Source organism: Lingula anatina, chromosome 3 (genome assembly GCF_051362555.1).
Source record: "Lingula anatina isolate TDL-2025a chromosome 3, LinAna3.0, whole genome shotgun sequence".
NCBI classification, from domain to species: domain Eukaryota; kingdom Metazoa; phylum Brachiopoda; class Lingulata; order Lingulida; family Lingulidae; genus Lingula; species Lingula anatina.
In genome coordinates, this window is record NC_141769.1 from 16,007,315 (window position 1) to 16,019,020 (window position 11,706).

General features: G+C 36.9%; 2 protein-coding genes across 4 annotated transcripts in view; one reads left to right on the plus strand and one right to left on the minus strand.

The window, feature by feature from the left end:
* The window catches only part of LOC106180665 (ATP-dependent DNA helicase DDX11-like), a 33,354-nt gene extending 28,233 nt beyond the window's left edge, over positions 1-5,121 (minus strand). Inside the window, exons 1-11 of one of the 2 annotated variants that reach the window (XR_015333426.1) lie at positions 4,796-5,121; positions 4,179-4,357; positions 3,798-3,948; positions 3,533-3,597; positions 3,308-3,394; positions 2,660-2,896; positions 2,313-2,420; positions 1,859-1,946; positions 1,309-1,418; positions 1,048-1,143; positions 359-511 (exon numbers count right to left, since the gene is read on the minus strand). Coding sequence is in view for 1 of the 2 variants with exons in the window: in XM_087008449.1 (XP_086864575.1) it covers positions 359-511; positions 1,048-1,143; positions 1,309-1,418; positions 1,859-1,946; positions 2,313-2,420; positions 2,660-2,896; positions 3,308-3,394; positions 3,533-3,597; positions 3,798-3,948; positions 4,179-4,357; positions 4,796-4,910 (1,389 nt within the window). In the remaining variant the exon portion in view is untranslated. The remainder of the gene's footprint in view (positions 1-358; positions 512-1,047; positions 1,144-1,308; positions 1,419-1,858; positions 1,947-2,312; positions 2,421-2,659; positions 2,897-3,307; positions 3,395-3,532; positions 3,598-3,797; positions 3,949-4,178; positions 4,358-4,795) is intronic. The other variant, XM_087008449.1, reaches the window with a different exon arrangement.
* Positions 5,122-5,162: 41 nt separating this feature from the next.
* On the plus strand, positions 5,163-11,357 carry LOC106178560 (uncharacterized). 2 transcript variants are annotated; one of them, XM_087008447.1, is made up of 4 exons: positions 5,163-5,250; positions 5,896-6,097; positions 6,606-6,767; positions 6,957-11,357. In XM_087008447.1, the coding sequence occupies exons 2-4, from the start codon at positions 5,979-5,981 to the stop codon at positions 11,275-11,277; spliced, it is 4,602 nt and encodes a 1,533-aa protein (XP_086864573.1). In that variant the 5' UTR covers positions 5,163-5,250; positions 5,896-5,978; the 3' UTR covers positions 11,278-11,357. The 2 variants fall into 2 exon arrangements, with proteins under 2 accessions (XP_086864573.1, XP_086864574.1); XM_087008448.1 differs by having other exon boundaries at positions 5,195-5,295.
* Positions 11,358-11,706: the final 349 nt, after the last annotated feature.

Genomic DNA, 11,706 nt, shown 5'->3' on the forward strand with positions numbered 1-11,706 from the left:
ATGGCTGTTAAAATTAGAAGTAAATTAATCATATATCACATGAGATTTTACAATAAACAAATGACATTTTTATGGTAAATGTACCAGTGCAATGATTAATAAGTCACTAATATAACCAAACTGAATCAAAAGTAGAATGTTTGAGAGTAAAAACATCTGCACACAACCACAGTCTTTGATTTAGGGTAATCTAGTCCACCAGATAATGAATACAAAGTCAACTTTATCCATAAAATTTTCTTGCCTTCTGATAAATTTAAAAATAATTTATTCACAAATTAAGACGATCAACTCCAGATGCTGAGCAGAAATAAGCAACTGTTTGAAGACACAATAAATATGGCCATGTTACCAGTACCTGTGACCCCGTGACCTCTGTGCTGTACACATTGTTGATAGTCTCCAACAAGTTGTGGGCTTCATCTATGATGACAATATTCCCTGTCAGCTTGATTCCACACGCCTCCCTGGTAGACTTGTGAAGGAGTGTATTGTAGGGCAAAACTACAAGCTGGAATGATTATTAAACATTGCGAAGTGTATAGAAGCATGATATCAAACTTAGTACCAGATATCCCTCAGGATTGTGGAGTGGTGCTTTGTAGGACAACGCTACCAGCTGGAATATAACAATATGAGCACTAGTAATGTTCCACTAGCTGCATCTAATCTAACAGCACCAATAACTACTAAATGCTAATCACAAACATTACATGCACGTACAGTAACATATAGTTACAAAGCAACCTGATACCTAAGGTTGACACCTATCCCTGGTGGACCCAGAGAAGAGAGGTTTAGGATACAGGTACTATCTCACTACAGGAACAGACAACAGTATTAGTTTTTTACTTTATACTTTCAAGTTCCAGAGGAATGTAAGTGAAATGAATTTAATATTCAAAAACATTACCATTTGAGATGTGAGTCTAACAAAGTATATAGTAATATCTGTGCCAACCAAAAAAAAAAAAAACAAACAAAAAAAAAACATAGTCTTAGGATCAAAGTGAACTTTTAAGAAGACAATATCAACTGTTCTACTACCTGTGCTGCTGGAATGGCATATCTAGTTCCATAGTAAGGACACGCCTTCAGCTGCTTCCCAGCACTCACCAGCTCTTCTATATCCTGTACTTCTGACTAATAAGAACATTTGGAAATACTAAAATAAATTGTTTTATTCTCTATTCAGATAATACATTGCATCTTGTTCAGAATGTAAACTTTAAGAAGTTCACCTGTTTCTCATTTTTAACGACTAATAAACTTACTTAATAAATGAAATTGTTCTGCTGGAAAACTCACCAAAGCCTTGTCTCTCAAGTCCAGCATATTTTCCTGTTTGTAGAATGGGCAACTACCAGATAAATTCTTTTTCCTTTTTGGTTTAGCCTCTCCATCTTTTGCACGTGGTTCTGTAAAACAGAGCGTTGACAAAGAGCATGATATTATTTCTGACTTGATGCTAGACACATACTGCTTATCAATTCCAAATATTAGCTGTAAGTTCATTGGAGCTCTTTTTAACTTTATATTTGTCTGTCTGTCTGTTTTTTTTTCCTTTGTGAAACAGTCCTTGAAAATCAAACTGTCCCATTTATGCATAATCTTGAAAATTCCCTAAATTGTATTAATTTTTCAATGAAGTATTTTTGATTTATATAGTTTGAATTCTTTGGTACTTATAACCACAAATATTTTATATAAATTAGTTACTCACATAAACATTGGAGGTTAAAAAAAAACTTTGAAGAAACTTGTCACCATAAATAATGTTATAATAAAATCATGTCATGTTAAGATCACAATATGTTCAAATTTTGGACATCTTATTGTAAGGTAACTGTTCTCCAACCTTTCTTATTTTTCTGCATCTCCAAACAGCGATCATTCATCAAGCTGAGGGAGTGGAGTTTTCTCACCACTTTATTGATGCACAAATTCTGAGAAATATACATGATACTGTATATATATAATTATCTGCTTATATTCAGTTTAAAAACATGCCATAGATAAGTCAAAATGTGTATGTGCAATCTATAACTACTTGAAGACAGGTATATAATTAATGTGAACTTTATCTCTATTCATTGACAATTACAAAAAATGAAATGCAATAATTACTAGACTCTGTCATGTTTTAGATGAGAATGAAGCCAATTACATTTAAAATATGCATTATGTCCAGATATATCTTTGATAAATGCAAAAGTTATTTTTCTATGCTGGGCAAAACATATATCAAATATTGGTCAGTGTTTTACTAATGCCGAAGAAGTTCCTGAGAGGAACAGTCCATGATAACTTACTTGTCTAGAGCCCAGAGCCACTGCCCTAATGTCACTCTGGAATGGACTCTTCTGAACCTCATGTAGAAACTGTGACAGCTGGGAGTGGGTTCTGCTGCAAAAGTAAATCTGAAATGGAAAAAAATTAAGTGAGTCATGTTTTTTCTCAGGTAAAATGAAAGATTTACAGTAAGGGGATTACAATTTTATCTGAAAGTCATTCAGAGAAGGTAGAGTAACTTACTGATAGGTAAATGCATATCAACAGTAATGTTATGTCACCACCTGCTAAAATGACAATGACATATTCTCAGCTGAAGAAGTGTAAAGTACACACAGTATTGTAAAGCTTTTGATTTCAACCTTACTTTTGTCACATGCTCATCCTCATCTTTATCCTCCTCCTCCTCTGTATCCTCATCTCCTCTTCCTGCCTCCTCGTCACTGTGGTACTCACTCACTACTATCTTCTCATCCTCTTCCTCATCCTCCTCTTCTGTGCTGGTACCTGTTTTCTCCGAGTTCATTTCCTTCTGGAACTGCTCCCTCAGGTCATCAGAGGCACCTTGGAATAAATAGTCAAATTTCTCCTCTAGCAGGTCTCTCTGAAAAAGTTGTTTCCAGTTTTTTGAAAGCGTTTTCATAAATGAACAAACTGCAAACTAAATCAACCAACTGATGTGCTCAATGATTGAATAACACCAAGATTTTAACAGAAAATAACAATTTCATAACAAACCTAATAATTCATGTCATAATATAAGCAGAAGTTAGGTAGTGGTGCATGTATTTGTATCAGATATATTCATATATAAATCAGTCACATGGCCATAAGTAAAACAGGTCTGGACTAAAAAAATGTCCTCCTTCACTTCATATCTTTCCAGGCATCCCTGGGATATCTTAATAAAGTTTGGTGTTATTCCATGTGATTAAAAAGAAATTTTCAAAGTATCAAATAGCCATCAGGCTATGGAGCTTCATCCACATCAACCTCTGGTTGCTGATCAACTTACTTTCCGCTTGTTTGACTGTGTCCTCCTTACATTATTCCTGATTTCTTCAAGTTTGGCTTCACGTTTCAGTCTCTTCTCTCTCTCTTCCTGAGTACATAGAAACAAAAAATATGAATCCCTGTTGCCTTCTATTTTCATTTATTTCAACAAAACAAATAATAATAATTATAAATATTCTATAAGATACTTAGAAAAATATTTGTTATTCTGAATATCTAAAATTACCTTCACTTTCTTCTTTGACTCATCCTCTTCTTGTTTCTTTGCAAAAGCTGTTATCCAGTCTAGCTCTTAAGTAATCAAATTAATAATAATTACAAGTACTGTAAACATTCAATTTAAGTAAAAATCTAAGTCAGGACACAACAAATATTTAATTTTGGAACACGATATGATGTACTAGAACTGAAAATTAAGAATTTCATAAACAGATGTTGAGCATAAACATTATAATTGTTCTTGGTTCAAACACCTTTGTAAAATATTTCACCTGAATCTTTAGAGATCTGTTTGTTTCCAGACTGTTCAGCATTCTTTTCTTCCTCTTCCTCTGCTAACAGGACTTCCAGCTCTCTGCGCTGCTTCTCCTCAAAGTCTCTCAGCCAAGTGAGTGCACCACAGATCAAACTCAAAGATTTACCCTGAACAAAAACGAGAGTGAAAGGAACAACACAACAAAATTATTGGAATTTGTTAATAGTGACAGCTAGTTAATATTTTTTTCCTGGCAAATATTGTAAGACTCTTTTTAACATTAAAAATATCTTTTAAAAACAGTAATTCCTCTACATTACTGGTAATGTCAGAAAATGAAAAATAATAGAAAAAAATCCAATGGGAGGACTATAGACTTTCTGTGATCAGTTCCTACCGTGCCAGTGGGGCTCTCAAATATCCCAATCTTGCCAAGCTCCAGAGTGGTGTACAACTCCTTCATGAAGGCCAGCTGGATGGCATATGGTTCAAATGGAAACTGGAAGGAATCTGGGACATTCACCTGTTGATCTGACAGCTGGAGAGGGGAAGATTTGACTGCAGGTTTTGATAAGCCTACAAGAAATCCATCACATGTGGTAAGTTAGGTACAATCCTAGGTCAAACATGAACAAAAGATGGAAATGTCCACCCACTGTTTAGATAACCAAGTTATAATGCCATTTTTCCAATGTGTAATCAGTTAAGCATATTGCAAAGTCTTATTTGACAACTTGGTGCCTTTGGGATGTGGGCCTTATGGCAGAAAAGGGTACATAAATCATTATTCATTTCAGTCTTAGTTAAGCGTAAATCATTACTTCATCCATTTTATGAGAAAGGGATCCCCATGAAGCTTCTGGTTATTTTCTGCATATATTGACATGTTTATACAATTGCTAAAACATAACCTGACTCAGTTTATGGTCTTACATGTACACGTTTCTGCGGTTAGTACCTAACATGCAAGACATTGAGCTCCTTGTTGAACTACTATATATTAATACTAAGTACCTGATTCATTTGCTGCATTCCTGGATGTTGCACCGTTCACAGATGATTCTTCAGTGTATTCTGACAAAGCTGCTAACAAGGCATCGTCTACATCGTCCTCAAAGTCTTCAAACATGTCTCAAATACCACTACCACGGCATGAGACTGAAAACGAAATCGGCTGGGGAAATCGTGCTGCCCGCTGCTTGACTGTCAAGTACTCATTTGAGATATTTACCTCCAAGAGCCAGTATCGTCTTATTTCAGATTTTACAATATTCATATAAATATTTCAATTAAATTAGAAAATTTTGTATATATTTAGTGGTGTGCATTGGCAAATGACCACCAACCGTCGTTTAATGTCCGATATCTCAAGCCGTAATGTCGCAAAAGTTACAAGTACCCAGTTACGGTATCACCAGAATGCGGAATTTTCGAAAGTGATAAATAATTTTGTGGGGTATTTATCGAAGGTTAATGACCCTTCATAAGTTTTTTCGGATGCAGTTCTTTATAAGGTAACGACAATCGATATGTTTTATGTGCATAAAGAATGGAATAGGGATTTGAATATTTAAGCATTTTGGGATCAATTTATTTCGAGTTTCCACAGACCCAGGCTGCCATTGGCATGTTATGCATGTGATGTCTTGCTTCTCTCTCGTATATGCACCTTGGCTTTGCCATAAGTATGTCTCAAATGTGTATTCTACTGCTAACTGCCAAATACCATGATATTTCAATCAACATGACTTCAAACGCGAATAATTTAAGTTCAAATTTGTCTTTTGATGACTTTTATTCTGTGTGGAGCTGGGTATTTTATTCTTGTTTTAAAATCATCTGACGAAACGATTTTGGCAAGACAAATTTTTGGTACTTTTGCAATAACCGCTCCCCCCCCCCCCATAAGTCTAAAGTCTAATTATCTAAATTCAATTATGTCTTGACTTTGATTAGTGTCTCTTTCAAATTAAGTGGGTTGGGAAGGCAGTGGTAAAGTACACATAACTTATTATCAAAATATCTTTTAAGAATCATCTACTGGTTGCATCATTAAAAGCTGATTATGTAGCAAAATTTTAGCCATGTTAAAATATACAATCTTCTTCACCCAGGGGCCAAGTCTGCCAACCCAGCCACCAAGATAATGCCAGTGGCCACACCATACTCTACCATCCTGTGACAGGGACAGTATAGGATGACCTCTGACCGGGTCCTGATCCTGGCCACTGTGACAGCAGTGAAGGACTGTGTGCTGTGCTACCCAAGCTGTTCACTGTGCAATAAGAGATTGTTGACAAGTTTTCAGAGTCAAAAGTAAGACTAAATAAATGTCTGAATATGGTACATACTAATGTGTTAAACGGTAGAAAATTTATGCTTACAACATCAAATTTGAATAAGCTTCATATTTGTCCTCTACACCTATATCTGCAAATTAAAAAAAAATATTCGGTGCCTTTTTGGCCATTGACAATAAAAGCTGATTTTACTGACTCTACCAGAAATTAGTGCTTCGTGGACAACAGGTTAATGGTTGTGCCCAACACTGTGACAATGACAGTATAAGAAGAAAGTGGGTTAAGCTTCTGGTTAGATCGCATTCTAACATTTCCAGGGGCAGATGGAGGCCATCGTCTGGATCTTTCAGAAGATGGTCAGAATCTTATGTTTACATTGACAGGCATCTAATATTTTTCTGTCAGAAGACGATCAAAATGGAGGATGGATCAACAAAGATAATTTGGAAAACTGTCAGAAAATGTATCTGGATCTTCCCCTGATTTTGACATAGTCTGAAATGTTAAACTTTATGTTATTTCAGGTTATGGTGCAGTAAGTGTTGTACTAGCTACACTGATCACAGCAGTGTCCAGAGGTTCAGGTTGTCACTGCATGTCACAGATGATGACAGTACGACAGATGTCACAGTGTTTGGGAAGTGTTTGGAGGCAGTTGTTGGGGGAACAGCCAAGGACTACCACAAGTATGTCTTTTCTTAAATAAGCAGTGTATGTCAGAAATTTGTAAATCAATTTGAATTTGTGTGTTTTAATATAGATTTAAAGGGTAATTTTATGTTGCTTCAAAGCAAACACACTATATGGCAGTAGAAGAAGCTTTTTGACCCACTAATACTAAAGAATAATATGAATTATTTTATCCTATATTACAGATATAAAACATGGCTTGATGACCAGCCGTTTCTTAAGTGTGAAGACTTAATCATGGAATCCCTGAAAAGATGTCTGGTGGGAAGGAAATTTTATTTTGGTTTCAAGATCAACCCTCTCAAAAGATCCCTTTCCCAGTGTCTGAGACCAGTGTCTCTGTCGGAGATTTTAGCTCAGCAGCAGTGGTGTAATAGAGATGCAGAGTTTTCAAAAGGACTGGTTGCTATTCAGATTGTGGTAGTTGAACCAGAACAAAATCAAGCTTGTTTGGGTGAGACAGGGTGCAATACAGTTCTACAACATATGAAACAGGCAGTGGAATTTATTTTATTTCCAAATAAAAAGATCAACACTGTGACAGAACTAGGGACAGATGCTGAAGGTACAAGTGTGTCTGGAGAGCAGTCAGTCTTAGATATTTCTGCCATAGAACCAGATGACAGTATACAGGGTGTTGATGGCAGGGCATATAACCAGGATTTGTATGAACTAGGCAAACCTGGCCATGCCAGTGAGAAAGTGTCAAATTCCAATAGTTATATGTCTGGGATATCTGATTGTCATCTTGACAGTAATTCATGCAGTGGTCAGTCCAGCTTCCAGCCAAGTGGTCAAGTGAGTTATGGACAGAGCGACATTGTGATAAGTTGTTTTGAAGAGCACACCAGCAATTCTAACAAACTGATAACAGAAAGTACTTACTCAGATTTGGAGAAATTACAAAGCAATAGGTTGTCAGTTATTTTTGGAACAAAACCAAATGATGCTCAGGGATCTGCATCAACCCAGAAAGCTTATAAATGGAAACATTGCCATAATTCTAGCTCATCTGTGACAAAATCCATTTCTGGTAGAGATAATCTTTCATCTTTTGTTATGGATTTAGAAAGGCCTTTTGCAAAGACTGAAGATTCTTCCAGAAATGAGTCAGTTGAAGTAAATCTAAATATAGGTTCCAAAGTTTCAGACCCACCAGAAGAAATTCAAGATAAATTGTCTGTGTCGGACAGCAGTCTTTTATGTACAAGTACAGACAAAGATTCTTCTAACATTGCAGCATTTGTTAGTGATATTGAGGCTGTGAGGAATGGAACTTTGCTAGAACTGTCTCCTCTAGGACTAGGCAGTGTGTCAACCATAGTGGATGATGACCTAAGTGTTCAGAACAACAGCACCAAAGTACACCAGCTGCCTTACTGCGACATAACTGACCTTGAAGACAACACACAGATTGATAGTGTAATAGCAAGTGCGTCACATTGTGGACAGCATGAGAATACAAAATTGTCCGCTTTGGGTCCTTTTAATCACAAATTGACCAAGGAAACTCATAACTGCAGTTTCAATTCTCAGGAAGTATCACCCGAAAGAAATCCTGTTGGGATCTCAAAAGGTGTACTGCCAGACCACATTCCAGAGATGGACGATTCCCAAGAAGACAGTGAGCTTTATTTAGACTACTTCAAAAGTGCAATAAGGAAACCATCTCAGGCTGTGAGAACAGTAAAAAGAGAAGCCCACAAAGATGACAGTGGTCAGTTGAACATATTGACTGGTCAGGATACCACTCCTCCACAGGGAGCTTATTGTAGTGGACAGGACAGTGACCACACACAATCAGGAGGCGGCCAAAATGATGTTAGTGTTAAGAATTTGAAATGGCGTAAGCTAGGAGATCATGAGGTTCAAGTGGAAAGTTCTGTAGTGACAAACCATAGGGCAGTGAGTGGTATGACTGGCACTGCACATCACCAGCAATCTGATCAGTATATTTGTACTAATCACAATCTCCAGCAATCTGATGAGAGCAAACAAACTGACCACTCAGTAAGAGAAACAAGACCATGCAAGGGCAGTGGCATGGAAAATAAGCCACAATTAGATACCATAGACAGATTGTCTTGTCTCAGTCAAATTGACCACTGCTTAGGCAGTGTACAGCAAAGTGACCATACCAGAGACACTGCAGACGCCGCCTCTGTTGACCACATAGTCAGTGGCCAGGGGAAGGATGACCATCTCACAGAGATTTATGGCAGCTTTTACAATTCAGACAATGACAGTCAACTATTGTTAGCAGACTTGCATGACAGCAACTTCCACACCAGCTTTGATGTTCCATATTTTCAAAGTCAGTCTGTCCACCATAAAGACACTGGTACAGAGCATGTTGGTGTCACACACAGCAGCAGTGGTGTAGGTGGTGCCATTGCTGTGTATAGTGAAGACATGCCTTATTCAGAAGACTTAGACTGCTTTCTAGAAAATATGGTCAAAGGTCATGAAAGGGTGATTTCAAATGTGTCTGTTCACAAGCCAACATTGACTGATAAGAATAAAGAAGATGTCAGCTTGTCAGGACAGGAAACCGTCAGGACTGGTGTTTTGAAGGAAGAGGGAATGATGTCTAATTCCATTATGGCTGCACTGGATGGCACATTTGGCAGTGTTTTGGGCGAGACAAAATGTGATTCTACTCCACTCAAAGTGGATGTTGTTCTGAAGTCTTCAGAGGCAAAGCCTGATTCCAAGATGGGTGGATTCTCAAACTCAGGTTGTGTTGCTCTAGGGAGGAAAAGATATTCCTTTGATATACAGAAAACTCATTTTGATCCTGTGTCTGAGAAAACAAGGCAGCACTGTGATGGCATGACAAAACCACAGCACGGTGTTGATAGCTCAATTACAGACAATATACAGAAAGAGGAGGTGGCTGAATCAACAGAGCATAAAGAACATATCCCAGCAGATTGCTGCAGTGACAACTGTGCATTGTATGTGTCATGTGACCTGTTTGACTGTAGTGAAGAAGATAGCTTGATACTTAAAGTGGAAGAAAATGTCCATACCAGGACCTTTTCACCAGCTGAGAAAGTGGATGTAGACAGTAACATTAATTTGAGTAAATGTCCATCAGTGCAAAATGTTAGTTATGCCCAATGGCAAGATGAGGTCAAGAAATCTAAGTCTGATCTTGTTTCACTGTATAGGAATGTAAAAAATGGTGCTGATATTGTGTCTATTGATGGCAATTTAAATGGCCTCCATGCAATAGGCAATAACAAAGTTGATTTCAGTCATGGCAACCAGGTGGATGGGGATGACAAAGTTGACACCCATGGTCAATGTGACACTGTTAACACTGCAGAATATGACAGTTACATACCAGAAGATGGGTCTTGTGATTTGTTCCAGACCAACCTTGAGGATGATTCAGAATGTTTCCCAAGTCAGAATATGTCACACAATGATTTATTAGGAAACGGGACTGATCCGAAAGTCACTGATGGATCAAGAGAAAGAGAAAAGTCTCACTTTGTTTCAAAACCAAGTGAACCTGTTGTTGTTGTTGTTGAGAGTCAGTCCACAAGGGATTTATTAGACTCAGATGATGAAGCAGATAAAGATGAGCTACTCAGTGAAAAGGAAAATATCCCTGATACTTTGAGCATAAAGAGACCAAAGAAATTATGCCAATGTGTACGGTTTAGCAGGCAATGCAGCACAATACACTCCCTCCCTGGTTTAAACACTAGTCCAAATTATTTAAGCCCTGACATTAAGGGTAGAGAACCCTTTAAAAATTGTCTTAAACATGGGTTGCTACAGCATTCAAATAAAAGAAGACTTTTAAATCAGACTAGTACTCCAAATATTGGTCATTACAGTGGCAGACACGTCAATGGACAGTTGCAGGGAGATCATGAAAGTTCTAACTTTCTGTCTCAGGCTGATTTATTCGCTGACAGTCCCATAGCAACAGACAGGGGTGACCTCAGCATCTTTACCGTGACCCCAGAAATTGTGAAACTGAAACTTATAAAGTGCAAAGTACAATCAGAAAATTTATGTAAATCAGGACATATTGCTGTTGAGTTGCCTTATTCAGCTTTAAAAAGGAAAAAATTAAGTACATTATCTGTGCATGTAAACAGTGATTCAGTAGAGAGCCCCAGTGCACATGTTAAGATGAAGCCAGGAATGAACTGGAATCTGAACCAGCCTGTAGGGACATTGTGTACAAGGGAAACATATCACAGTGATGAGAATAAAAGCAGAGAGAATCTAAATACCGAAGGTATGAATTCAAAATTAAATGTGCAGCTACAAAATATTGTCAAAAGGCAAAATATGCAAAATGAAGGCCAAGATCCTACAAAACTTAAGACAGAACATAATACCTATGGTGATGCTGATGTCTCAGAAGATTTTATTCCAAGTTCACTTCCAGTGGATCTTAGTCATGTGGTGCAACATGAACATAGTTGTGTTTCATATTCCATCAGTCAGTCGGATATGTTTGATTCATATAACAATATCTAGGAATATCCTCATATGGCATAGGGACTGAATTGTGTTTTATAATTTATTTTCTTTTATCATTAAAATTAAATGAATACTGACTTTCACATTTGCAAGTATGAGTTTGGAGCATTTGTGTTGCATGTTTTGATCTTGAATTTAGAAAATGGGCTTTTATTCATTTTATTTAATTTATTCATATATTTTTAGTTTTACTTTGCTGGAAAAATGTATTGCCACAAAAATTTGCATAGAAAAATAATTCATGTGTTGCATGTACAGAATTGCTTAATATTATGTACTCATTTATTTTATGCAAAATATAGCCCAACTTGTTCAACACTTATACTGGTATTCCAAAAATCTTTAAATTTCATTTGCACTACTTTAAAATTTAGATTTATACATTATGATTCAGGCTTAGGCTTATTACCTTTACTGCAAACAGAA